The 25239-nt window shown below is 38.8% G+C and overlaps 2 protein-coding genes across 7 annotated transcripts in view; both read left to right on the forward strand.

Annotated features, from left to right (window-relative positions):
• Nucleotides 1–80: 80 nt before the first annotated feature.
• msh4 (mutS homolog 4) lies at nucleotides 81–16957 on the forward strand. Of its 3 annotated transcripts, none has more exons than XM_053682604.1 (21): nucleotides 81–1926; nucleotides 3997–4149; nucleotides 5008–5171; nucleotides 6404–6514; nucleotides 6797–6912; nucleotides 8529–8627; nucleotides 8790–8919; nucleotides 9089–9131; nucleotides 9269–9336; nucleotides 10245–10319; nucleotides 12062–12126; nucleotides 12376–12545; nucleotides 12641–12777; nucleotides 12958–13061; nucleotides 13291–13415; nucleotides 13511–13711; nucleotides 14781–14899; nucleotides 14977–15105; nucleotides 15247–15421; nucleotides 15609–15697; nucleotides 16378–16957. In XM_053682604.1, the coding sequence occupies exons 1-21, from the start codon at nucleotides 1662–1664 to the stop codon at nucleotides 16564–16566; spliced, it is 2727 nt and encodes a 908-aa protein (XP_053538579.1). In that variant the 5' UTR covers nucleotides 81–1661; the 3' UTR covers nucleotides 16567–16957. The 3 variants fall into 3 exon arrangements, with proteins under 3 accessions (XP_053538579.1, XP_017330953.1, XP_017330955.1); XM_017475464.3 differs by having other exon boundaries at nucleotides 8454–8627; nucleotides 16378–16956; XM_017475466.3 differs by lacking the exon at nucleotides 13511–13711 and having other exon boundaries at nucleotides 8454–8627.
• Nucleotides 16958–18556: 1599 nt separating this feature from the next.
• Nucleotides 18557–25239, forward strand: part of ktn1 (kinectin 1) — a 33906-nt gene continuing 27223 nt past the window's right edge. For 2 of the 4 annotated variants that reach the window (XM_017476458.3, XM_017476461.3), the window contains exons 1-3: nucleotides 18558–18592; nucleotides 18764–18907; nucleotides 24588–25207. In XM_017476458.3, coding sequence (XP_017331947.1) covers nucleotides 24589–25207 — 619 coding nt within the window. In that variant the 5' untranslated portion in view covers nucleotides 18558–18592; nucleotides 18764–18907; nucleotide 24588. Of the gene's footprint in view, nucleotides 18593–18763; nucleotides 18908–24587; nucleotides 25208–25239 lie in introns of all 4 variants that reach the window. The other 2 variants (XM_017476460.3, XM_017476462.3) reach the window with 2 other exon arrangements.

The raw sequence follows: 25239 nt of genomic DNA on the forward strand, positions 1-25239 counted from the left end.
AACAGGCTTACATGTAGCAACTGGGCTTCAGTGGGATTCAACCATAGACCGTTTACAAGATCTGATTATATAGTTTAGTGTGCAAACCAGAAGTCCAACAAGTCAGTTAGTGTGCCAGTAGGTTGTTGCTCTGGTTTATTGATTATGAGCGTTACAGTGGTGTGAGTGATCTCTCTGACACCCTACTATATTACACATTTATTTTTGTGCTGATTTATGGACTAAACATAAGCAGGTCATATTCATCATGCATAAAGTATGGTGCTTCCAGTAATTGTTTCTGCTGCCATTCAATTTTAGTTTAGTTGAGTAACCTATCTATTTGAAAATATTTTTAAGGTTGTCATACACTGACATGAATTTAGGCAATAAGATTGTATGCCGTTTTAGATGTAGACATGATTGTTCTTTAAATTAGAAGAAAATCTGGCTATTTTAAACAAGTAAATAAATAAGAATCAACAAGATGTTAATTAGGCATCGAGATGAAAATGCTTCAAATTTGCTGGAATGAACATGAAACATTTAAGCTGATGAGTTTTGTGGTGCTTCATTTGTTGCTTGTGGATATTTAAAAAAAATTATTCATTTTTAATTTCATAGATAGGGTCGGTTTTTAACTTGTAATATTAAAATGCAGTATAGACATTCCAAAAGTACAGGGGAGCCATGCAAAAGCTTGCATACACAAATAATTTATGGCGACAAGGAATTTAGTTCACAGACATGAACAGTTTATGTAGATGAATAATTATTAAAATCTTGATAGTAGGGTAAAAATTTATATTAGACAATAACAGGTTTCTTTAATGTCAGGGCTATCCAAGTACTTTTTCCAAGATCAATTTCTCATCGATAAGGCAGTTTGCCTGAGCCTTAGCTTAAAAATAATCGCTAAAATGAATAAATGGACTTGTACTGGCACATATCCTTTATGATGATAATTGTTATAAAAACATTTTCATCTCTCACAGCTTATACAATGTAGCTTTTGTGTACAATTATGACATATTGTACTGTATTTTTAAATAGTGTAAAACTTACTTTTACATGACTAGTTGTGACTTCACCAAGATTATAAAATTATTTATTAGTTATTTACATTATTATATATAGTGTGATGATGAAGATTCATGGCATGACATGGCAACACCTCCCTTGTTCATATGTGTGGAAAATATGTAAATAGGCCTATTGCTGAAGGAGATTATGTGTAAGTAAATATGTGTGAAAGGCAAGTTCATATGTCCGAAAGTTGAGTAAATGTGTGAAAGACAAGTTTATAAGTAATTACGTGTGAAAGACGTGTCCATACTGTACAGTATGTGTGAAGGGACTGCGTGTGAAAGACGTGTCCATACTGTACAGTATGTGTGAAGGGAATACGTGTGAAAGACGTGTCCATACTGTACAGTATGTGTGAAGGGAATACGTGTGAAAGACGTGTCCATACTGTATAGTATGTGTGAAGGGACTGCGTGTGAAAAGTAAGTTGGCCGCTAGGTGGCGCTGAGATTTGGCGTTAAACCAAACGATCGCTTGAATGAGACCAAATACTTCACTGACTGCTAACTGTTAACGTTACGCTTTAAATGTTTCTCATTTTCGCTGATTTCCGTCAAGTCAGTCAGTCAGTCAGACGAAGTACTCCGGATGACTAAATGCTCCGCAGCAGCACTGAGGAGGTAACGGCCGGTTACAGCTCAGACACCGGCACAAGCAGTGTGTCCAGCTCTGAGCGCAGCTCCAGTGCAGCTCCGTCCAGGTGGCAGGAGGGTACTGGCGCACCGCCCCCGTCTCCTCAGTGCAGCTCACACACACCAGGCAGCGCTAGCTCCTGCTCCGGTCCTGGATCAACCTCCGACACTTTGCCTGGTGTTCAGACGACAGCCCTGAGTAAAACTCCGGTCACGACAGGCAGCTACCGTCAGTATTAACCACCATTAGCTTAGACAGCTAACATCACCTCACTGTGCTCCAGCTAGCGGATTAGCTTTCCAAGTTACACCGCTAAAAATGACCGGTTCTGCCAACGGCTGTTTTAGGTTCCCGAAATATATAGAGAACAGATATTTTTTAGGACTCCTTTTGGTGTGTGTTTCGTTGTGTATTAGGGTTCAGAGGCAGTTCCCCTAATGTTCACGTAACTTTTTAATAAACTTGAGGTAACTAAACCCGTGGAGGGTCGGAGAAAGTCCCCTAAAGTTCGGGTAACCTTACATGGAGAACATTCCCCTAACGTTTGAATATTCACTGAACCATCCCTAAACAAACCTGTTACTACAGGGACTCAAACCTGGTTAGATATAAGGTCTAATACGACAGGACTGGTACAATCACTTTCCCATTTAACAAGCTACACAAATAGGTACTGTATAAACATACTAGTAATAATAATAATAGTAATACATGTCTGCATTTTATGTTTCTATTTACAAACATGTAGGAGTTATGAAGAGCTATGGCCAAGACTTACTGCTTTTATTTACATGCCCTGTACCCAGACATGAAACCAACATTTGGAGAATTTCAAGAACTTCCAATAAGATAATGTTATGGCAACATTGTTTTGTAGTTTAAAAAAAAAGAGTACCTAAAAGCAACCTTTGGCAAGCATTCCTCATCAGTTGTCACATAACCTTAATAGAAAGTAGAGATGCACCGATACTAAATTTCTCAGCCGATACCGATAACCGATTATTCAGAGTGATATCGACCGATAACCGATACAGATAGTTCTGCCTTTTATACCTCTTTTAAATGAATAACAATTCATTCCACAATTCTGAAGGAAATGGAAATAAAAACTTTATTCTCTCCATTTCAACAAGTTGTTTCACAGTAACTGGTCTCATAAACAGAAAACACATTACTCTAATTAACATGAACACATGAAATAAATTCTGACGATTAAAGTGAGATTTCTTAACTTATTGCATGTTATTAATTCATATTAACATTGACTGAATTCTAAAAAAAACTCCTGTTAGGCTATATATAAGTGCAATATTATACGTTTTTGTCAACTCATCTTCATTTAAATCTTTCAACAGTGTACTGGTGCTTTAATTCAGTGCGAGCAGTTCGGGGGGGGGGGGGGGGGGGGGGTAGACTCTACGCCGAAACTCCCGCTTCACCGCTGCAGCGTCCGGTGTAAAATGTTATCAGAGCAGAGCTTACAGAGATTACAAACTGCAGTTTTGTCATCATTCCACACAAGAGACATCATCTTTACACACAGCACACAATCGATGTGTTTTCCCGCCCTCTTTTGATTGACAGGATATAATCGGCCCTGATCATCAGATATTTTTAAACTATCAGCTGTTATCATAAAAAATTGCCTTTATCGGCCGATACAGATTATTGGCCAATACATCGGTGCATCTCTAATAGAAAGTTGTGTTTTAAAGTTCCCGGGAGGTTTCGGGAATAGCTTTGACTTTTGGTTCCCAAAAAATTAACCAGCAGGAAACCAAATGCTAACGTTAGGGAAACGTTCTGCATTTTCTGGGTAGTTAGCCTTATTTTAGCAAGAAACATTCTGTGTCACTTTGAGATAAAGACAGGCAAGAGCAGGCTACGGTGTGACTAATTATATAAGACGAAGCTGCATTTGCAAAATCTGATTTGCTCCTTGATTGAAAATTAGCTCCATAAAAAACATAATTCTTTTGGCTTTCATAGTTGCTCTATTATTCCTAAATGCCAGTTGGTCAAAATACATCCAAGGCTACAAATACGTCTTAAATCAAATGAGCTAGATACGAGTCATTAAGTCTGCATGTTCTGGAAATAATACAAACTCTCAGAGATGGGATTTAAGTTAGAATGGTTGGGATGATGAGGCTTATTTCAAGTGCGTCACCTGCCCCTCTATGCCACCCGAGTATCCTCACGGCTGTACTGAGCAAGTAAAATTCATATTTAACATATCAGTCTTGGTGTAGAGCCTACTGCTTTTACTTTCTCCTATATATAAACTTGTGTATTCAGGTTTGAACAGAGTGAACTCGTCCAGCTCTTCATGGACTGGTGGTGGGGTCTACAGCTCGCTGTGCAGAACCTCGAGCACTCCTCGCCTCAGGAGAACGCCAGGCTCAGCTACGTGCACCCTGCTGGGACCAACTCCACAGCGAGAGCTCAACAGTGAGTGAACAAAAAATGCTAAAATATTAATAGAATATATACATTTATACAAGCTTTAAAACAGGCTTGTGCCATACTACACTGCTCAAAAAAATGAAAGGGACATAATTAAATCACATATTGGATCTCGATGGACGATCTTTACTTATATACGTTGTGTAATTCGTTGAGAATAAAATGATGTGACAATGGTCAATGGAAGCCAAAATCATCAACACATTGAGGGCTAGATTCAAAATCACACCGAAAATCGGTAAAAACACAAACCCAATTATTGGCACCCTTTTAGTCAATACTTTGTGCTACCTCCCTTTGCCAAGATAACAGCTCCGAGTCTTCTATATCAGTGGGAATATACTTCAAAAATATTTTTTTCTGACATGAATTCATAGGGGTGCCAATAATTGTTGCACACCTATATTTACGAATTTTTTTTTTTTGTGTGGGTAAACCTGTATTGTGTTTGCAATTGTTTGATATTCATGAGCGTAGAGTATTTTTGCGAATGTTTTAAACAAAAGATCAAAAGGTTAAACAATAAAGACAAGTTTTCACAGCCTTCTTTGCTCGTATTTACCAAGTGTGCCAATATTAGTGGAGGACACTGTGACATGGGATTTTTGGTGAGTGTGAAAAATGACATTGGAACAGCACAATGAGAAGGCACAGATCATCCTTGGCTATGATCTTCTCTGAACAGGTGATGAACCATGATCCTGCGTTGTGTAACTGGTTGTTGTTTGTTCAGCCTTGATGGGTCAGGATCACCTTGCTCCCAGAGAACACTAGGTAAAGGTAATGAAAGCTGGGAGAATTGAGAATCCTCATGTTTTGACATACAATATTCTCTAAATCTAGTGACGTCTTCCTCGTCTGCATCTGTGTGTCACGCTGCATCTGTAATCGTGGCTGTGGTGGAGGGCCGGGGTTTGGCCAGGGGAGAGATCGGCATGGCCAGCATCAACACAAGGTCCCCTGAGTTGGTACTTTCACAGTTTGCAGATACTGGGACTTATGCCAAGGTGAAAACTTCAGTCAAGACTTTTTCTGTCCTTGTTTGACACTGATGACAACTACAGGTTTATAATATATTTAGGTGATATATTTTGCTAATAGTCTAGTTCAGGGATTCCCAAACAAAGGGCTGATTTACAAACGGGGTCCTGAGGGAAGCTCACAATCTCCTCTTTTGTTTCGTTCACTTATTTGAGTAATTAATATTAGAAAATCAAAGTCGGTTAATATTTTTGTGTGTTCATATTTTTAAATGTTACTGGGAGTTACATTCAGAAAAGCCACTTTTAAATGAATACGGGCTATTTTAGTTTTTTTCATTTTCCTGACATGCTGCACAAGTGTAGTTTGGCAAAAAAAACAAAAAAACAAAGGTAACTCATTTTATATATCTCCTCTAAATAAACTAGCCTTGTGACTCAAATCACATACTTATGTACTACTCGAGACCGTTATTGAGTACTAAGTGGTTTTCCTATTTACAGTTTGAATTTAAAAACCGCTCATGTGGCTTCAAACTGACTGAAAGGTCTGTTTTGCATACCAGTTTAAGGTCAGAGTTTTGGATTCGAGAAGCAGTTCATGACAACAGTCATGACGTTGGCGGAGCGATTTAAGCGAGACAGAGCTCGTCAGTGTGTTTAACATCACTGTGCATAAAATCGCTAAACATTTTGACTTGGAAACCTGACAGACAGGGATGTTGTGGCTCTGAAATCCCTATTTTAAATATCCTGGATGTACATAAGATACGCAGTGAGTGTGTGAATAAAAAATACCAGACACATTACTTCTGCTTCTGCACACGCATACAAAATCATGCGTCAAGTTTAAACCAGGGTGCTTTGCACCAGGCCACATCACACCACCCCAGCATGGATTATTTTCATACAACAGTAAACCAGTTCCCATTAGACTGGTAAGTCATGGTATATTCCTTTAGTTTTTTATTATATTATTGTGTAACTTATGTTACACATACGTATGCTGTTGACATGATACAATGTTCAAATTTTGCAGTTGTCCTGCGTTATAAATATTTTATATATAAATTTTAAAAAAGAGTAGGGAGGTCAATGCTTGGGGTTGTAGAAAATTCATAACATCATTTTGTTCATCATTGATCGACTCATTGATTTTTAGTTAACAAAGTTAAGCAGATTTAAACACAGAGTTCTTTGACTAAGAAAATCTAGTGTTTGTGTGAAGCTGAAGATTTATATGTGGAAACTCATTGCAGGTAATTACCAAACTGCATATCTTACTGCCTTTTGAGATTCTGATGCCAGACACTGCTAGTGAGAAAGGGCAAGGAACCAAGCTCTACAACCTCATCACGGAGAACTTTCCGGTACATGTTTGTAATACGTGTGTAGGCCTGTGAACTGTTTAGGTAAAAAAAAAACACAAACCATTTTATATATATATATATATATATATATATATATATATATATATATATATATATATATATATATATATATATATATATAAAAGAATGTACACAAACTGAGCATGAAGTATGAACATTAATGAACATTTCTGCCATTTCTGATGAAAAGATGCAAATGTACGGGATGTATTTTGTGTAATTATTGGTTTCATATATTTTATTTTACTACACCACTTACAGTCTGTAGCTTTCAGTGCCATTCAGAGGAAGTACTTTAACGAGAGGAAAGGTCTGGAGTACATCCAGCAGCTCTGTGCGCCCGAGTTCAACACTGTTCTTATGGATGTACAAACCAAGTATGTACTACATTTATTCCTTTGGTGATTGTTTAATTTTTAATATAACAAATATAAGATGGTTTTATATACTATGTACAAAGGTTCCTTAATCAATAATAAGCATTAAAGGAAAAATCCACAATTAACAACTTGCATGGTATTCTTTATAATTAATCTTTGTTGGCATCCAAGATTTATTATGTAATGAAATTTTGAGTTGACATTTTTAGTTTAGACTTCTTTCTATTTTATTTTCTATTTTCTATCTATGTTGGTCTATTTTTCACTTTGGTTCATGGTTTCCTACATTACATAACTTCCTGATAGTGGTGCCAGTGGGATTTTGTTTTCTCTTTCACATCTCTAACTAAAAAGAAGTGATGCAACAATGCTATAGTCTGTCCAGTTCTCTCACGTCCTCATCTGTACACTCTAGGCAAACAGATACGTTTCCAAAACGTATACTTTTAATTAGAGATGCACCGACGTATCGGCCGATAGTTTAAAAACATCCGATGATCAGGGCCGATTATATCCTGTCAATCAAAAGCGGGAAAACACATCGTTTTCGTGCTGTGTGTAAAGATGATGTCTCTTGTGTGGACTGACGACAAAACTGCAGTTTGTAATCTCTGTAATGCTAACATTTTACACCGGACACTGCAGCAGCAGTGAAGCGAGAGTTTCGGTGTCCAGTCCAATTTTTTTTTCACCGTTGAAAGATTTAAAGTTGACAAAAAAGTATATATTGCACAGAAAAATATATTTGTAGAGTAGTATATTTCATGTCCAGTTCATGTTAATATATAAAAAAGTTGATATTATATATTACCAGTTTGATGTTCAGTGATGAAGTAGAAATGCTTTTGTTTGTGCTGAGTGAATGTGAAGCCTAACAGGAGGTTTTTTACAATTCAGTCAATGTTAATATGAATTAATAACTTTCAATAAGTTAAGAAATCTTACTTTAATCTTCAGAATTTAGTTCATGTATTAATGTTAATTTGAGTAATATGTTTTCTGTTTATGAGACCAGTTACTGTGAAACAACTTGTTGAAATGGAAAGAATAAAGCTTCTTTTTAAGTTTCTTTCAGAATTCTTTTAAATGAATTATTATTCACTTAAAAGAAGGCAGAACTATCGGTATTGGTTATTGGTATTGGCCGATATCACACTGAATAATCGGTTATTGGTATTGGCTGTGAAATTTAGTATTGGTGCATCTCTACTTTTAATGTTAATACGGCCATCATAACCATCGTGCTTTTCAGCTCATTAGAAAAAACTAGCCGAGCTGTATCACTGCTGTAACTCATCGCTGTGTAGAATAGCTGCATTGCATTCTGGAGCATTTAGTCCGATGTATGGTGTATCCAGTACTTCTACAAAATAGCACCAGAATCACTAAGTACGTCCCAAATATTTCCGTGCCAACATATTGATCAATAAATGTGTTTCAGGGTGGACTTTACCTTTAATGTCAGTCTGTAGTCAATAATGCACATGACTGGTGTGGATGTAGATTTGAGTTGATATTATAATGTTGCCTTTCTGCAGGTACTATTGTCTGGCAGCTGCAGCAGCTCTCCTTAAGTACTTTGAGTTCATTCAGAACTCTGTCTATGCTCCCAGATCTCTGAAAGTGAGCTTCACCGGAAGTGAGCAGACTGCAATGATTGATGCAGTCTCAGCCAAGAACTTGGAGCTAGTAATGAACAACAGGGGCAACAGGTTAGAAAAGATAACCAAACCGTTCTCTGTACATTCTTCACTCTTTCTCTTCTTTATTCTCGATCTCTTCATCTCTTTGCCAGATCTTATATTTGCATATTCTTCTACTAAACATACTAGTAATAGCATTAGTACCGTAGTGTTCACATGTTTGAACATCAGGAGTGAACACACTCTACTTGAGGTCTTAAACTACACCAAAACACCTGGGGGTGAAAGGCGGCTTCGCTCTAACATTCTGGAGCCTCTGTTAGATGTTGACACCATTAACACACGCCTGGACACCGTGCAGGTAAAATATTCACACCAAATTGTTGGACAATAAGAAATGGTGAAAAAAAAAAAAAAAAAAAAAAAAAAAAAATATATATATATATATATATATATATATATATATATATATATATATTTCATAATAATAAATAAATAGCATAGTTAGCATAGTGTTGATCTGTTTATAGGAACTGCTGCACGGTGAGGAACTCTTCTTTGGTCTCAAGAGTGGTGAGGCACTTTAATTTTTCACAGTGTTTGCACTGCAGGTCATCTTTTTCTGTCTAATGTTTTTTTTTTTTTTTATGTTGCAAGAAACTGATAACCATGTTGACTGAGTTTAATGAGTGTTGCTGTTTTATTTACAGCAATTACACAATTCTTGGATATAGATCAGCTGCTTTCTGCTCTTGTACAGCTCCCCAAGCAAGAGACGGTACAGTGTGTTTTAAAAAGGTTTATTTACATGTATGTATATTGCTCATTTAGGTCTTGAGCTAATGTCAAATTATACAAAGAGGAGATATTTTTTGTGTGGGTTGATCTGGGTAGATACTGTTGAGAAATGTAAATAATTTAAATAATTCAAAATAACTAAGACAAAGTTTATCTAGGCGTCTGCATTGTACAACACAATTGCCAGTTTATTAGCTACACTCATTGGCCAAATACCATATAAGATCCTATAGCAAGGGGGCACGTTGGCTTACTGGTTAGCTTGCTTGCATCGCATCTCCAGGGTTGAGGGTTCGAGTCCCACCTCTACCTTGTGTGCACGGAGTTTGTATGCTCTCCCCATGCTCCTCCGGGTACTCTGGTTTCCTCCCCCAGTCCAAAGACATGTGTTATAGGCTGAGTGGCATCTCCAAATTCTCCTTAGTGTAAATGGTTGGTTGGCACCTCGTCCAGGGTGTCCTCCGCCTTGTGCCCCGAGTTCCTTGGGATAGGCTCCAGACTCCCTGCAACCTCATGTAGGATAAGCAGTACAGAAAATGGATGGACAGATGGATCATATAGCAGGTATACAATTACTGACCATAGCCCATCTGTCGTTATGCACGTTAGCCCCACTCTACCTGTCCATCAATGAAAGGGGATCACTATACTATTATTTGGATGGTGGACCATTATTAGCAGTCCCGATTAATGCTGATGGTTTTTAAGACCATATTAGGTACATTTTTTAAATGTGCCATTGCTCTGGCACCAATTTTTTTTTAAAGAATGTATAGAAAATTATCCTACTGTAAATATAACATTCCATTTAGACATGTGATTTGTGAAAAGAAAAAAAGCAAGAAATGTGCTAAAATTCTCTCTTTCTCTTACTTGCCTGTGATCTAGGTTGAAGTGGCTGAAGCAAAGATAATGCATGTCATTCAGTTGAAACACACGCTAGAACTGATTGAACCACTCAAGGTCAGAACAGGTCACATCGAAATGTTTGCAGTAATTTTGATTAGTGATGGAACTAGGTAAATATATGTACAGTATATACAGTGGTGCTTGAAAGTTTGTGAACCCTTTAGAATTCTCTATATTTCTGCATAAATATGACCTAAACATCATCAGGTTTTCACACAAGTCACAAAAGTAGATCAAGAGAACCTAAACAAATGAAACAAAAATATTATACTTGATCATTTATTTATTGAGGAAAATTATCCAATATTACATATGTGTGAGTGGCAAAAGTATGTGAACCTTTACTTTCAGTATCTGGTGTGACCCCCTTATACGATAATAACTGCAACTAAATGTTTATCTAACTAATCCGGTAACTGTTGTTCAGTCCTGTACATCGGCTTGGAGGAATTTTAGCCCATTACTCAGTACAGTTCCTCTGGGATGTTGGTGGGTTTCCTCACATGAACTGCTTGCTTCAAGTCTTTCCATGACATTATTAGATTATCGTCATTTCTATTGGATTATGGTCAGGATGTTGACTTGACCATTCCAAAACAATAACTTTATTCTTCTTTAACCATTCTTTAGTAACATGACTTATGTGCTTAGGGTTGTTGTCTTGCTGCATGACCCACTTTCTCTTGAGATTCAGTTCACGGACAGATGTCCTGACATTTGTCCTGTAGTATTCACTTCTGTAACTCAGAATTAATTGTTCCATCAATGATGGCAAGTCGTCCAGATGCAGCAAAACAGGTCCAAACCACGATACTACCACCACCATTTTTCACAGATGGGATAAGTTTCTTAAGCTGGAATGTGGTGTTTTCTTTTTTCCAAACATAATGCTTTTCATTTAATTCTCATTTAAAAAGTTCTATTTTGGTCTCATCTATCCACATAACATTTTTCCAGGAGCCTTCTGGCTTGTCCACGTCTTTAGCAAACTGCAGACAGGCAGCAATGTTCTTATTGGAGAGCAGTGTTTTTCTCCTTGCAACCCTGCCATGCACACCATTGTTGTTCAGTATTCTCCTGATGGAGAACTCCTGATGGACTCATGAACATTAACATTAGCCAATGTGAGAGAGTTCTTTAGATGTTTAGAAGTTACCCTGGGTTCCTTTGTGACTTCGTGGACTATTACACGTCTTTCTCTTGGAGTGATCTTTGTTGGTGGACCGCTCCTGTGGAAGGTAACAATGGTCTTGAAATTCCACCATTTGTACACAATCTGTCTGACTGTGGATTGGTGGAGTCCAAACACTTCAGAAATGATTTTGTAACATTTTCCAGCCGGATGAGCATCAAAAAAGGTACACAGAAATCTCCTTTGTTCATGCCATTATACACTTCCACAAACATGTGTTGTGAAGATCAGACTAGATCCCTGTTCTTTAAATAAAACAGGGTGCTCACTCACACCTAATTGCCATCCCATTGATTGAAATCATCTGACTCTAATTTCACATGTAATTTCACATACTTTTGCCACTCACAGATATGTAATATTGGATAATTTTCGTTAATAAATAAATGACTGAGTATAATATTGTTGTCTCATTTGTTTAATTTGGTTCCCTTTGTCTACTTTTAGAACTTGTGTGAAAACACAATGATGTTTTAGGTCATATTTATACAGATATACAGAAAATTCTAAAGGGTTCACAAACTTTCAAGTACCACTGTATATACTGTACATAATTTGCATGGTATAGCCAGTAAGCATTTTTAATTTTTTTTGTCTTTGACAGATGGTGTTGAAGGACGCTAAGACAGCCTTACTGAAAGCTTATTACACTTCACTAGAAGATAGCAGGTAATAAACACTTAATTATGCCTCATAAGAACCCTTGTATTTGTGTAATGCTATATTTGAATTTGAAGCACAAGAAGCGTGCACTATATAGTCTAAAATCATATGACCTGAAGCCCTTAGCTGTACTTTAATATACATGACTTGAAAGAAAGTGTTTACACAAATACTGTACTGTAGGTTTAATACTCAAGAGTGCTGTTTTTAAACGTTTAATGAACCTTTTCTTTAGCTTTTAACTTGTGTTGGTAGGTTTGACAGCATTTTGGATGAAATCAAAACAGTGATCAACAGTGACACCAGCTATTTGAAGGGCTGTCTGAATATGCGAACACAAAAGTGCTATGCTGTACGCCCTAATGTCAATGAATTGCTAGACATTGCACGTCGAGCCTACACTGAGGTAGTGGATGATATAGCAGGTGAGCAGCTTATGTTTAATATCTAAAATGACTGTTATTTGATGGAAGAACAATAGTTTTGTTAGTAGCATCTGTATTGTACTCCACCGGTACAGGATTAGTAGATCAGCTAGGAGAGAAGTATGGCCTTCCACTGCGGACTAGTTTTAACAGCGCTCGAGGTTTCTTCATCCAGATGAGGCTGGAGGGTTTTGGCCTGCCTGATGGACAGCTCCCAGGAGAGTTCATCAAAGTCAGGCCTGATCGCCTAAACAAATCATTGTTACATTTAACCATACCCTTTTTTTTTTCACCAATGTTTTTTTATTTTATTGCTTATTAACATATTCAGTCATATGTAATGGATATTAAAAAAGATGAAGCACGTGTACATGAAGGCATGAAGTGTGTGATAGACTTTAACTTACTGCAGGTAACTAGACAAAAAAACAACTACAGCTTCACGACGTTAGACCTGATGAAGATGAACGATCGTTGTGATGAAGCCTTGAAGGAGATATTTCACATGTCTTATATGTGAGCATTCACCACTTATACTCTGCTTTACATTAACAATACAGGTTTCATCTCAGCTGTCTAATTAGCACACGTCAGATATCTTTAAATACTTGTTACTATTTTTCAGTTGCTTAACACATTTATAGTTTATAGTTAACCATATAGATGCTTCTGTTGCTGTTGTGCTCAGTTGCATTGTGGAAATGTAGATAATTCGATGTTTCAGTCTTCTTCTATATCTCCACAGCGTGGTACGCAGGTTACTTAATGAGGTGTATAAACAAATTCACTGCTTGTATAAGCTGTCTGATGCTGTGTCCATGCTGGATATGCTGCTCTCCCTCGCCAATGTTTGCACTATTTCAGACTATGGTAAGATTAGACTCCAGATACAGACATATCTACATACACTCCAGTATCTGATGTCACATGGCTGCTGACATGTAACTATGTAACTTGTGACCCAGTGCGCCCTGAATTCACCGATACACTGGCAATAAGACAAGGCCGTCATCCAATCCTGGAACGCGTTGCTGGCCAGCAGCCCATCCCCAATAACAGCCATATCTCTGAAGGAAGCAACTTTATTATAATCACAGGCCCGAACATGAGTGGCAAGTCCACTTATCTCAGACAGGTGGCCCTCTGCCAAATCATGGCTCAGATAGGTACTCAGTCATGCTATGTTAATTCAGTCATTATTTGGTGTAAGTAATATATTATAACTTGTACTGAATTATAACAAAGAGATTTAGCTTGCCTCTTCACCTATTTGTACATGTTTAATCATTTGTATTTACAGTTCAGTGCATCTGTAGCCCATGTATGACTACCATGTGTGATTACCACAGACAAGAATTTTGACTTGTTATCTTCTAAACTTCTAATCTTCGAAACTCACCTTTGGGGTCTGAGTGCAGTTGTTGAAGTTACCTGTCAATAAATGATTCAAACAAATTCTCAAGATTCCCAAGGATCTTAAGATGGGATAGACAGTTCCTTACCGAAGCAGTCCTTATGTAGTCCAACACTTGAGCAATATATTAATAAGTAATTCTGGTCACTTACTGGTAAGTCTGATAAATTTGAAAGATTTGTGGAATCATTACGCAGTCAGACTAACAAGAATATGCTGGTAAACTATAACCACAAATTCCATTCTCTGAATCTCTGAAATATCTCTGAAAAGAGAATTGAGCAATTAACCAAAGAAATATTTTTGTAAAAATGTGTTTCACATAAACTACTGTAGTGCTGGAATATAGGCATTGCCACTTCACAGCTCCTATGATAAGTTTTGCATGTCCTCCCTGTATTTACACGGGTTTCCTCTGGGTTCTCTGGTTTCCTCGTACTATCCAATAACATGTAGGTAAAAGGATTGGCTGTGCTAAACATGCCCCTAGGTGTGAATGAGTGTGTGAATGTGTGGGTGCATGGCACTCTTAAATAGACTGGCATCTCGTCTGGGATAAATTCTCCCAACTTACGCCCAGTGTTCCTGCGAATGGCTCCAGATCCACTGTGGCCCTGACTGGAATTCAATAACTGCCCTTAGATTTCTACTACAGTTGAGTTTGCAGTAAACAAGTTTCCATTCTTTTGCCAATACAGGGACATATTCTTCTCTGTGGACAGATGAACCACACTGCAATATTCCTTTAAAGAATGGTTATTACACTTTATAGAACTTTATAGAACTAAAATTTCAATCGGTTCTCATGATTTTTGTTTTAGGATCATTTGTGCCTGCTACATTTGCCTCGTTCCGTGTTGCTGATCAGATATTCACTCGGATAGGAGTAGACGACGATTTTGAGACCAACTCGTCAACATTTATGGTTGAGATGAAGGAGGTTAATATGAAGTGATCATATGTACAATATTGTTGTGCATTTACTATATCTATACTAATTTTTCATTGTACTGTCAGGTGTCCTACATAACACACAATGCAAGTAACAGGTCACTCATTATTATTGATGAGCTGGGACGTGGCACTAGTGCTGAGGAGGGCATCGGAATTTGTCACTCGGTTTGCGAGTTCCTCATCAGTCTGAAGGTACCGTGAACTGGGTATAATTTGTAAGAGTTAAAATACTAATGATTATTAAGATGGTAGTGATAACATTGCTTTTCATATAGTGAACAGTATAAAAATCATTAAAAACAAACATCTTCAGCCAGAATGTGTTCTTTGCAGGCATTCACTCTGTTTGCCACCCACTTCCTGGAACTGTGTCAGTTGGAGACTCTTTACCCCAATGTAGAGAATCAGCACATGCAGGTCCAGCACATGCGTGGGACTGAAAACAGCACAGAGAGTGTGGTCTACACCTACCTTCTGACTCAAGGCTTCTCTGAGGAAAGCAACTACGGTAATCTTAATCAAACAAAGGGCAGGTCTTTGAGCTCTTATAACATTTGATGACTACTTGATAAATTAGAATTGAAGGGTCAGTTTGGAAATAGCGATAAGTGTTCAGTTAACTGGAACAAGTTTAAAAACGTTTGTCGTGTTATACTCATCCCTTGTTGCGTTTTTGACTTATTTTACTGTTTGAGGTATAAGAGCAGCAGAGAACACATCGTTTCCACTGTCCATCATCCAGGAGGCCAAGTCTATATCAGCCAAAGTTAGCCAAAAGTTATGGGTAAGGCTCTATTTTAATGGCATTGGGTGTATGCTAACATTGGGCGTCATTGATCAGTCTTTAAGTAGTGTTGTGTGTAAATGTTTGCATAAGCCAAACTAAACTAAAATCTTCCACCCGATTTACAGTTTAAGAAACAACGATTCTCTTCATACTAGTGTGTGTATTTTGATCACCCATCGAATGCAAATTGTGTTCCAGACACAGCGTTTTTGCATGTAGTTAACCCCAAAAAAACTCCACAAAAGGTCAAGTGCATAGACAGCTGGGGGCAAGGACTGAACAATTGGGGCAGAAAGGGAACAGTGTCTGCGAAATTCTGTAAACTTAATTTGACTTAAGTTGAAAAGCAGTTTAAACTTGGCAGAATAATCCATATATAAAGTGCAGTAATCCATGTCAATCAAGTCGAGGTTTACATTAGTTCGACTTCTTATACATAAATTTACACACTCAGGAGCATGAGTAGAATATGAACGTTTTTTTTTTCAGAATTACGGCATTTTCATGAATGCCATTTCTTGTGTAAACACTCATAAGAATAAATCCGTTCGTATCCAGCTTCAAAAATTAGGCCAGTTAACTGTATAACAGCTTCAATGTCCCTAATTTACCTATTTATGTAATAAGAAAATTTTACTGTACCAAATAATGGCATCCATTTTTTTCGTGTCACGTAGGCTAAGCATCATAGTGACCCAACCACCCTGCGGCAAGGGGCAGTGTTTCGACTCGCCACCAGATTGTTACAGACTGCCCGAAACTCCAGGTTGGATCCAGACAGCCTCCGTCTTTACCTAAAGGGTCTAAAAAGAAGTTATGAAGCTGAGTTAAAGGACAGCTTAGAGTCCATGGACACAGAGGAGTGAGGCCTGCTGCACCTAGACTAACAATAATGGACTGAATGCTAAGATCTGAGCCAGACCGAGTAAATCCAGTATCACAACTGGTGACTGAATTAGTTATGTTAATGGAAGCATTTAAAATATTTGCCCAGATATTGTTCTGATTTTCTTCTCTGGTGGTACAAAGACAATTTAAAATGCTCTGTTGGTTCATACTCTACAGCTTGTTGAGTTATGCTAAATCTAATGGGAGACTATATATGGCTTTCCTATTAAATAGAAATGACTAAATAAAATATATTTTGTTTAGTCTGTTATAGTTATTGCTAACACTGTCCTTTAACTTTAGCTTTAACTGTACTGTAGTGTGTTGTAATGTAAGCTAGAAGTCAATAAAAAATGCAAATGCATCTTTTGAAAATTGCAGTACATTAAGGAACTATACATATAAAATATAATAACAATAATTAGGGTGAGCTGATCAGTGCTGTTCAGTTGCAGGACAACAGAGTTACTTTTTTACAATTGAGTGATGGCCCAGCTCTGACCCACATTTACCATGTTCATCCTGCCATCATGTCAGTTCTCGAAGTCGATGTGTTGGAAGCTGGAAAAATGGGCAAGCGTAAGGATCTGAATTGTGATGCCTAAATGACTGGGTTAGCGCATCACCAAAAGGTCTTGTTGGGTGTTCCCGGTACGCAGTGGTTAGTACCTACCAAAACTGGTCTAAGGAAAGACAACCGGTGAACCATCGACAGGGTCATGGGCACCCAAGACTCATTGATACGCATGGGGAGTGAAGGCTAACCCGTCTGGTCCGATCCCACAGAAAAGCTAGTACAAACTGCTGAAAAGGTTAATGCTGGTTATGCTAGAAAGGTGTCAGAACACAGTACATCACAGCTTGCTGTGTATGGGACTGCGTAGCCACAGACCAGTCAGAGTGCCGACGCTGACCCCTATCCACCGCCGAAAGCACCTTTGTTGGACACATGAGCATCAGAACTGGACCATGGAGCAATGGAAGAAGGTGGCCTGGTCTGATGAATCACATTTTCAGTCGGATGCGTGTGTGTCGCTTACCTGGGGAAGAGATGGTACCAGGAGGCACTATGGGAAGAAGACAAGCTGGTGGAGGAAGTGTGATGGTCTGTCAATGTTCTGCAGGGAAACCTTGGGTCCTGGCATTCATGTGGATGTTACTTTGACACGTACCACCTACCTAAACATTGTTGCAGACCAAGTACACCCCTTCCTGGTGACAGTGTTCCCTAATGGCAGTGGCCTCTTTCAGCAGGATAATGCGCCCTGCCACACTGCAAAAAATTGTTCAGGAATAGTTTTAGGAACATGAAAAAGAGTTCAAGGTGTTTACTTGGCCTCTGAATTCCCCAGATCTCAATCTGATCAAGCTTCTGTGGGATGTGCTAGACAAATAAGTCCAATCCATGGAGATCCCACCTCGCAACTTACAGGACTTAAAGGATCTGTTGATAATGTCTTGGTGCCAGATACCACAGCACACCTTCAGAGGTCTTGTGGAGTCCATGCCTTGACAGCTCAGAGTTGTTTTGGTGGCACAGGGGGAACCTACACAATATTAAGCAAGTGGTTTTAATGTTATGGCTGATCGGTGTACATACAGTATGGTCACACTAATAATACTTGTAACATGAATTTTAACATGTCAGTGTTTTAAGATGAGTCAGAAACCTTTGTTTGATTAATAATTGAATTAAATAATAATTTCATTTAATAGATTTCACAAGTCTAACTTTTGAGATAATACGACAAATTTAGATAATGAATCAGAACGTTGAAATAATGTCAAATTGTTGACATTCTTGCACTACTGCTTCAAAAAACCTGGCGGATATGGACTTCCTACATACAAACAGCACTGCAGTGAACTATCGCGAGACCACCTTCTGTCCCCGCCCTCAACGCGAACAGCTGCGCCCTTTAAAACATACAGAGCAGCGTACTCAGCAGCGTTTCCTCCTTTCCCACGTCTACCACTACAAACCCGCCTTCCGCCACAGGATTGGTGAGTAGGAACAGATTTTTTTGTGGTATGATTGGTTGGTAATTTTACCCACTTGATAATGTCCAATAGTATTTGACTTGTTAGTAGTATAGCCAATGCCAGTTTAGGAGGCGGGGTTTGTCAGAATACGGGTGGGGGAACTATTCATCTTGCCGCTTGTATTGTGCGCAGCAGTGCCTGTGACCCGCCCCCGCGCGTCGATACAGGGCAGAACTACTGCTGATTGCCGGCTCAGAGCTGCTCTCCTTCGGGCTCTACAAAAGAAACACCATTTCATTCCAGCCGGAATTAGCGCTTTCAGAATTATCACAACAGGTATGTATGTCTTTCACGTGTAATGTAGTAGTAGTAGTAGGCACAGCAGGTGAGGAGGTGGAGGAGGGATTAGAGGATTTCTCCGCGTGTCCGGAGCTCAGTTAGCTGCTGTAGTTGAGCTACACACGGGGCCTGCGCCCTGATCTCACTCTCTATCCGTCCATATGCTGTGTCACAGGGAATGAGCAGCGACACGGTAACCACCGCACTTCACTTCTCATAATGCAGGCTTCACACTGGGCTTTAGAGAGCGGACACCTGTATGTCTGAGTAAAAATCCGGTGTATGATTTGTAACAGAAACCAAACCGTCACGTTAAACCGACAGACAGCTCAAGTCCTGAGACGTTACACTGCTAACGAGCTAACCTGCACTAGCTAGCTGCACGAGCACAGTTTCATTTTGAATTCACACGCTATGAACCACGGTAGTGCATCTATCTGTCTATATATCTGTCTATATATCTGTCTATATATCTGTCTGCCTATATATCTATCTATATATCTGTCTGCCTATCCATCTGCCTATATATCTATCTATATATCTGTCTGCCTATCTATCTGTCTCTGCATGTCTGTCTGTCTATCTATCTGTCTCTGCATGTCTGTCTGTCTATCTATCTGTCTCTGCATGTCTGTCTGTCTATCTATATCTCTATCTGTCTGTCTCTCTCATATATATATAAAAAACATAAACAAGCAACAAGCATGTATTTCTGCAGCTGTAGGTGTGTGCTGTGTTTTATTTCTCTAACTCCCTTTCAGTGATCGCCTTGTTAAAGTCTAAATGAGGAAGTGACATGACTAGCCCTTTTCTTAAGATAGGCTTGGGAATGTGATTATGTGAGTAGGACACATAATCGTGACACTAGCCGAGTGTGTGTGTGTGTGTGTGTGTGTGTGAGAGAGAGAGAACTTGTCTGTGATTTACACTGATGTAAATCATGGTCACGTGATCAGCCTTCATCTGACGCTTAAGCCTGTAACCTAGTGGTCTAGTAATGGACTCTAGAGTCAAGTTTGTCCTAGAGCAGAGGGCCACAAACTTTTTGCAGCCATATAGTTTTGCAGTTATAGTTTTTTTTTGTTTGTTTTATTATGGTTTTATTAAACCAATACTATAAAAACTATACATATTCAGTAATAACTATTATAACTTAAAAAAAAAAAATCAAAACCTACCATTATCAAACACTCTGACCCCCTGCCATTGATTCTTTGATCACACTGTGGTCCTAGATAGTGCCTGGTTTTCTGTGTTATAAATAAACTCAGATTAGCTCACTAACTGGGCGACTTGTAGCTTTTAATAGCGTATGCATGTTGTGCACTTCTCACAGTCTACATACTTGGAAAAGTCTTGGGAGTCAAAGTCATGGCCATCTTTGTCCAGTTCTCTGAATAACATTGCTATTGCTTGTATTGTCCATTGTGTTGAATCAGGAATACATTACTTCATGCGTCTATAAACTCCAACTAAAGGAAACTAGCGAGATGTGTGTGTGAGTGTGTGTGTGTGTGTGTGGCTGTGGCTGTGGCTGTGTAGGTGGAGCTGAGGGCTGTCAAAAGTGTGTGTTCCTGTTTCAGATGTTTGTCTTCAGAGCTAATTGTATAACATGTTACACAACTTTGCACAGGCTTATATTAATGGCCAGCAGTGATGTGTCAAGGTTTTTAGACAGGAAGTGGCAAACACTAAGAGACCAAGAGCACACTATTGTTTGACTCCATGTAGTTATGTCTAAGGTTGCATTTGCTGAAAATCTGTTAGAAAATTTGTTCCCATGATGCTTCTTTATAGCTGCTCTGTTATTCCTCTTCTGTGATTTATTTAAATCAAAATGATTTAGAAATTATGTCACCTTCCTGAAATGTGATTTTGCAACCACACTTGAGTGTAACATTATATTTCAATGCACCCATCTCAGCAAACCCCTTGTGGATATGTAATAAAATATTCCTATAGAGATATTTTGATACTGATGTATTCATATGAGAAGGAAAGTTCATGAACACATGTGGATATGCCAATTTGACCCCAGTCCAGTCTCAGTTTGATAGCCTAGTAAAATGAAACCTGTCCTTCTGGTTACACAGTGAAAGTGGAACAGTCCCAGAAGGCTTTTCCATGTCCATGTTGTTGAAGGCGTCTACATGTTTTGCCAGACCAGGCAGGCAAGTGTCGAGATTCCAAGCAACCAGTCACCCGAGAACATAGATTTCCTGCCTCATTTCCATGCCACAGGACACCCTAGTGGCGTAGGTGCATCCTGCTCTCTGAAGCGTCACATGTAAATAAGGCTTCTGCCATGTGCTTGGCAGTCCAAAGTTCTGACAGCCACTGTGTCCCGCACTACTGAGACTGTTGAACAGGGAATTAGAGTAGAAAGTACGCGAGTACACCGCCACACCCATGCCTATGGATATCACTGCACTTTAGACCGGAAGAAAATGTACTTACTTTGGAGCTTGTAGGATTATTTTCTGGCTTCTTTGCATAACAGAAATGTCAGTCGAGTAGGTTAGTCAGGGTAATGTGTTACTGCAGGCTAAATATTATTATATATACTAAAAGTACAGTAATGTGCAAAAGTTTTAGGCACCCTATTCTATTAATTTATTTATGTTTTAGTACGAACTCTGTTATAGATTTTTATTTTATGACTTCTACATTATCGAGTCAGTCCAAAAAACAGTTTCAATTCCCAAACATTAGTATTCTAGCACAACATTAAATGTTACGGAAAATATTTTGAATGTCATTAAAGAAAGCAGCATATTATGTAAGAGACACTTTTCAGACAAAAACACAGTGAAGGCTGCTGGGTTTTGCTGCAAAAATAAGAAGCAAGTGTGACAGTCAAAGTCTCCAGAAGAGCTGTGGCTGGTTCTGCAAGATGTTCAATAAAACCTACAGCTCATTTCCTTATAAAACTGCACTAATTGTACTGGAATCTACTATTTCATTTTTATTTTTTTGTCACACCAAATATTGACTTTGTTTCATGTACTGCTCTTTACGGTATTTTTTTTTTTAATGTGGAAACATTTAATTTCATTATTTTGAAGGCATCTTTGTTCTTCAGTGTTTCTTTGCATGTGCCTAAAACTTTTGCACAGTACTGTATATAGTAATATACTATAAGTATATATAATTTACCCGACCTGATGGACTGTGCTAGGAAAATCATAAATGGAATGCTGTAATTGGGCAGTTACAAACCGAAAGTTTTTTTTTTTCCAACAATGGCACACTTGGAGAGATTTGTTTTTATTTTTATCCCATAGCAATTTGCCAATGTGTCCCATTTTTTAATGTATAAGCGAGTGACACATTCTGCTTTTTAACTGTGTCTATTCCGATTTAATTTTGGAACGTCAGCGACAAGCGAGTTGCTGTCATCATTGATGTTGTAGCAGTTATAAGCTGCCATTCCTTCACAAGCCCCACTTTTTCCTCTCTCTCAAAGTTAATGAGACAACAAAAAAGCAGTTTGTCATTTTACAGAGAAACCTACAAGTGCAAAGTCCTCTGTCCTGAAAACTCTCTCACAGGGGTAAACTTACCGAGCATTACAAAGTGCTGACACCTGAGGCGCCTTCCAGAAATGTTAAATAAATATCATCTTGGTTTATGAAGATCATCCACCATACAAGCGCCTGTGAATGAGTTGTTAATGGATAACATATTAATACGAGTGCATTAATGTAAACCTGTGATTTGAATTACAGCCAGCACTACTGACTGAGCTGCTGTTATAGAAAATTAATCAGCACCTAACCAGTCAGATTCAAGAATCTAGCAGCTCTGTTGTATATAACCCCTTTTGTTCCACTTTGTGTTTTCTGGTATTTAACCAGTTTGGTTAGCTTTTGTGATTCTTGGTGGTCTTGCAGCTATGTGTGGGATTGTCATTGGTTTAACACTACATGGTTGGAGAAGGTGATGTTTAAACAGGATAAAAAAGCAGTAGAGCCAGGCATGTTGTTAATTAACCACCGATGTCTAGACTAGAGGTTCTGCAATGGAAAATTATTCCTATCCCTATTATTAGGTTAATAGCATTGTCCAGATTTCCTGCACTGGGTATACTGGGTAGGCCTCACAGGATGTGCGTTTCTAGCTCATCACTGCACTATTACTAAACCAAAACGTTGCAGTGCCACTATTTTATCGCTGTATAGAGAATTGCAATAATCATTCAGGTTTTTAAGAGGCCCCCCCCGCCATGTACAAGGTTAAATCTTGAGGAGTGAACTCACTATGGTACTTATAAGCTACATGCACTTGCCTAAGAAGCAGTCTAAACCAGCTGTGTTTAATTTATCAATGTGTTTAAAAGTGTTTGTCAGCCCTTACAGTGGGACTTGATCTGTCCGATGGATCAACCTATGACTGAGCTCTTTAAAGCATTCCATGGCAGAACCAGGAAACTTTTAGGAAAAAAAATAAGGTTAGATGAAATCTTCGGTTTGTCCACGTGGAGGAGGAGCTCTTGCGTAAAAGATTTTGTTTTCCAGTCAGAGAGGTTTTCCAAGTAAAACCCATTCAGGAAGTGAGTAATCAGATCCAAATATCCCAAGAATGCTTCAGGATCATGCTGTCATTTTTATCCAGTAAAGCAGTGAGCTTTTTCCCTTTTCCATATGAGTGCTGCTTTTTCAATCTTGGTCCAGTTTGAACTGGAAATAGGAAACCGTTTAGCCTGGATTCAAGGAGGGCAAGCTTAGATGGCTTTGTTTATACAGAATTTCACAAAGTTTTGACTGGCAGTATCTATATAGGAAATAGTTTAAATAAACCTGCTGTAGTGAAATGATGAAATTCCTCAATGGTTTGTACTTATTCCTTCTAACTCATGTATTTATTTAGCCCCTCTAAATACCCGTGCTTGATTAATGACCTATATTTACAACAGAGTTATTTCACAGATCTCTGACAAGCTTGCTTTTGCTGTAATGAAGCAAGAGAGCTCCTTGTGAGTGTTCCAATGTGGTACAGAATAGATGGACGTAACTATTTACTACTTTTCTACCAGACAGTACAGCATAGCTCGACTTCACAAAATGATTCTGTAATTTGTTACCATTTCCTTTCCACCCATACTGTAGCAGTGCCGAATGCCAAGCCAGGGCATACCAGTGGAGTGCTGATAACTGATTGTGCAAATTTAGTCATTACTAAATCTTGCTGGAATTACTTTATCTTCTTCTAATGTTTAGTAGACTTCTTCTTTCTGTTAGTGCTCGACGTGGATTAAAACCGAATAGAACTGTACACTCTATGTAGTGCCCTTTATGTGTAGTATAGGACGCCATTTGTTTTTTCCGTATTGTCTGTTAAATTCTGACTGGCATTGTGTATTTTATTAAAGATTAAAGTATTAACACACTTTACTAGGTTGGGGAGCTCATGCTGCCATCAAGACCGACACTCTGTCTTAAAATACCTTAAAATGAGATGAGTTTAATTTTAAGATCATTTTTAGCATGCGTAGTAATGTACTACACAACATTTGATCATCTACTAACCTCCACAGAATATTCTCCTTCTTTCCCAAGTAGCAATATGTAATTGTAAACTGACCCACAAGACATGGGTAGGTGTGGTTTTGGATTTGTTGTACTTTTGAGCTGTACTTTTGTGTTTGCTTATTGTCTGCCTTTCTTTGCCTGTCCAGAATGGCGATCGACGTGGCTGATTCACAGTACCTCCTCATCCTGGCCCCATCACTGGTCATCATGCTCATGTTCCTCTTCTTCTGGCTTTTCATGAAGGAGACCTCCTACGATGAAGTTCTGGCTCGCCAGAAACGAGATCTGAAGTTGCCACCACTGAAGCCGGATGCTCGCAAAAAGAGCGAGAAGAAAAAGAACAAGAAGAAGGAGATCAGTGGAGGTGGTGGGGGAAAAGGGGGAGAATCAGAGGAAGACCTACGAGATTTTGATCTGATTGATGCCACCAGCTCGACTTTAAACGACGAGGTCTCTGAGGTGGTGCCTGTGCCATTGCCTGTTTCGGTCCCTGTACAAGCAGAACCACCAACAGTGAGGGAGAGGAAGAAGAAAGAGAAGAAGGCAAAAGCTGCTGTTGCTTCTGCTTCTGTGGCAGCAGCTGCTCCTCCTCCTGCTCCTGTCGCCACCGAGAAACCAGAAGTCAATGGCTCAAAGCCTTCTGTACGTAAGGAGCAGCCACTCTCCCTTACCAAACAGCCCAGCCCACCACAGGCTCAAGCTACACCTCCAGCTGCAGCTGAAACTACTGGCAAGAAGAAAGCTAAGAAGCAGAAGAGTGAGACTGGTAAGCAGGTTTTTACTCAGCAGATGGATTGC

Source organism: Ictalurus punctatus, chromosome 9 (assembly GCF_001660625.3).
Source record: "Ictalurus punctatus breed USDA103 chromosome 9, Coco_2.0, whole genome shotgun sequence".
Classification (NCBI taxonomy): Eukaryota; Metazoa; Chordata; class Actinopteri; order Siluriformes; family Ictaluridae; genus Ictalurus; species Ictalurus punctatus.

Bases quoted from the DNA above. Each gene is read 5' to 3' on its own strand.
- msh4 (XM_017475464.3), top strand. From the start codon at position 1,662: ATGCTCCGCAGCAGCACTGAGGAGGTAACGGCCGGTTACAGCTCAGAC. The intron at 8,628-8,789 runs GTTAGAAAAGAT...TTTGAACATCAG, and splicing joins ATGAACAACAGGGGCAACAG to GAGTGAACACACTCTACTTG. The intron at 13,062-13,290 runs GTGAGCATTCAC...ATATCTCCACAG, and splicing joins ATATTTCACATGTCTTATAT to CGTGGTACGCAGGTTACTTA.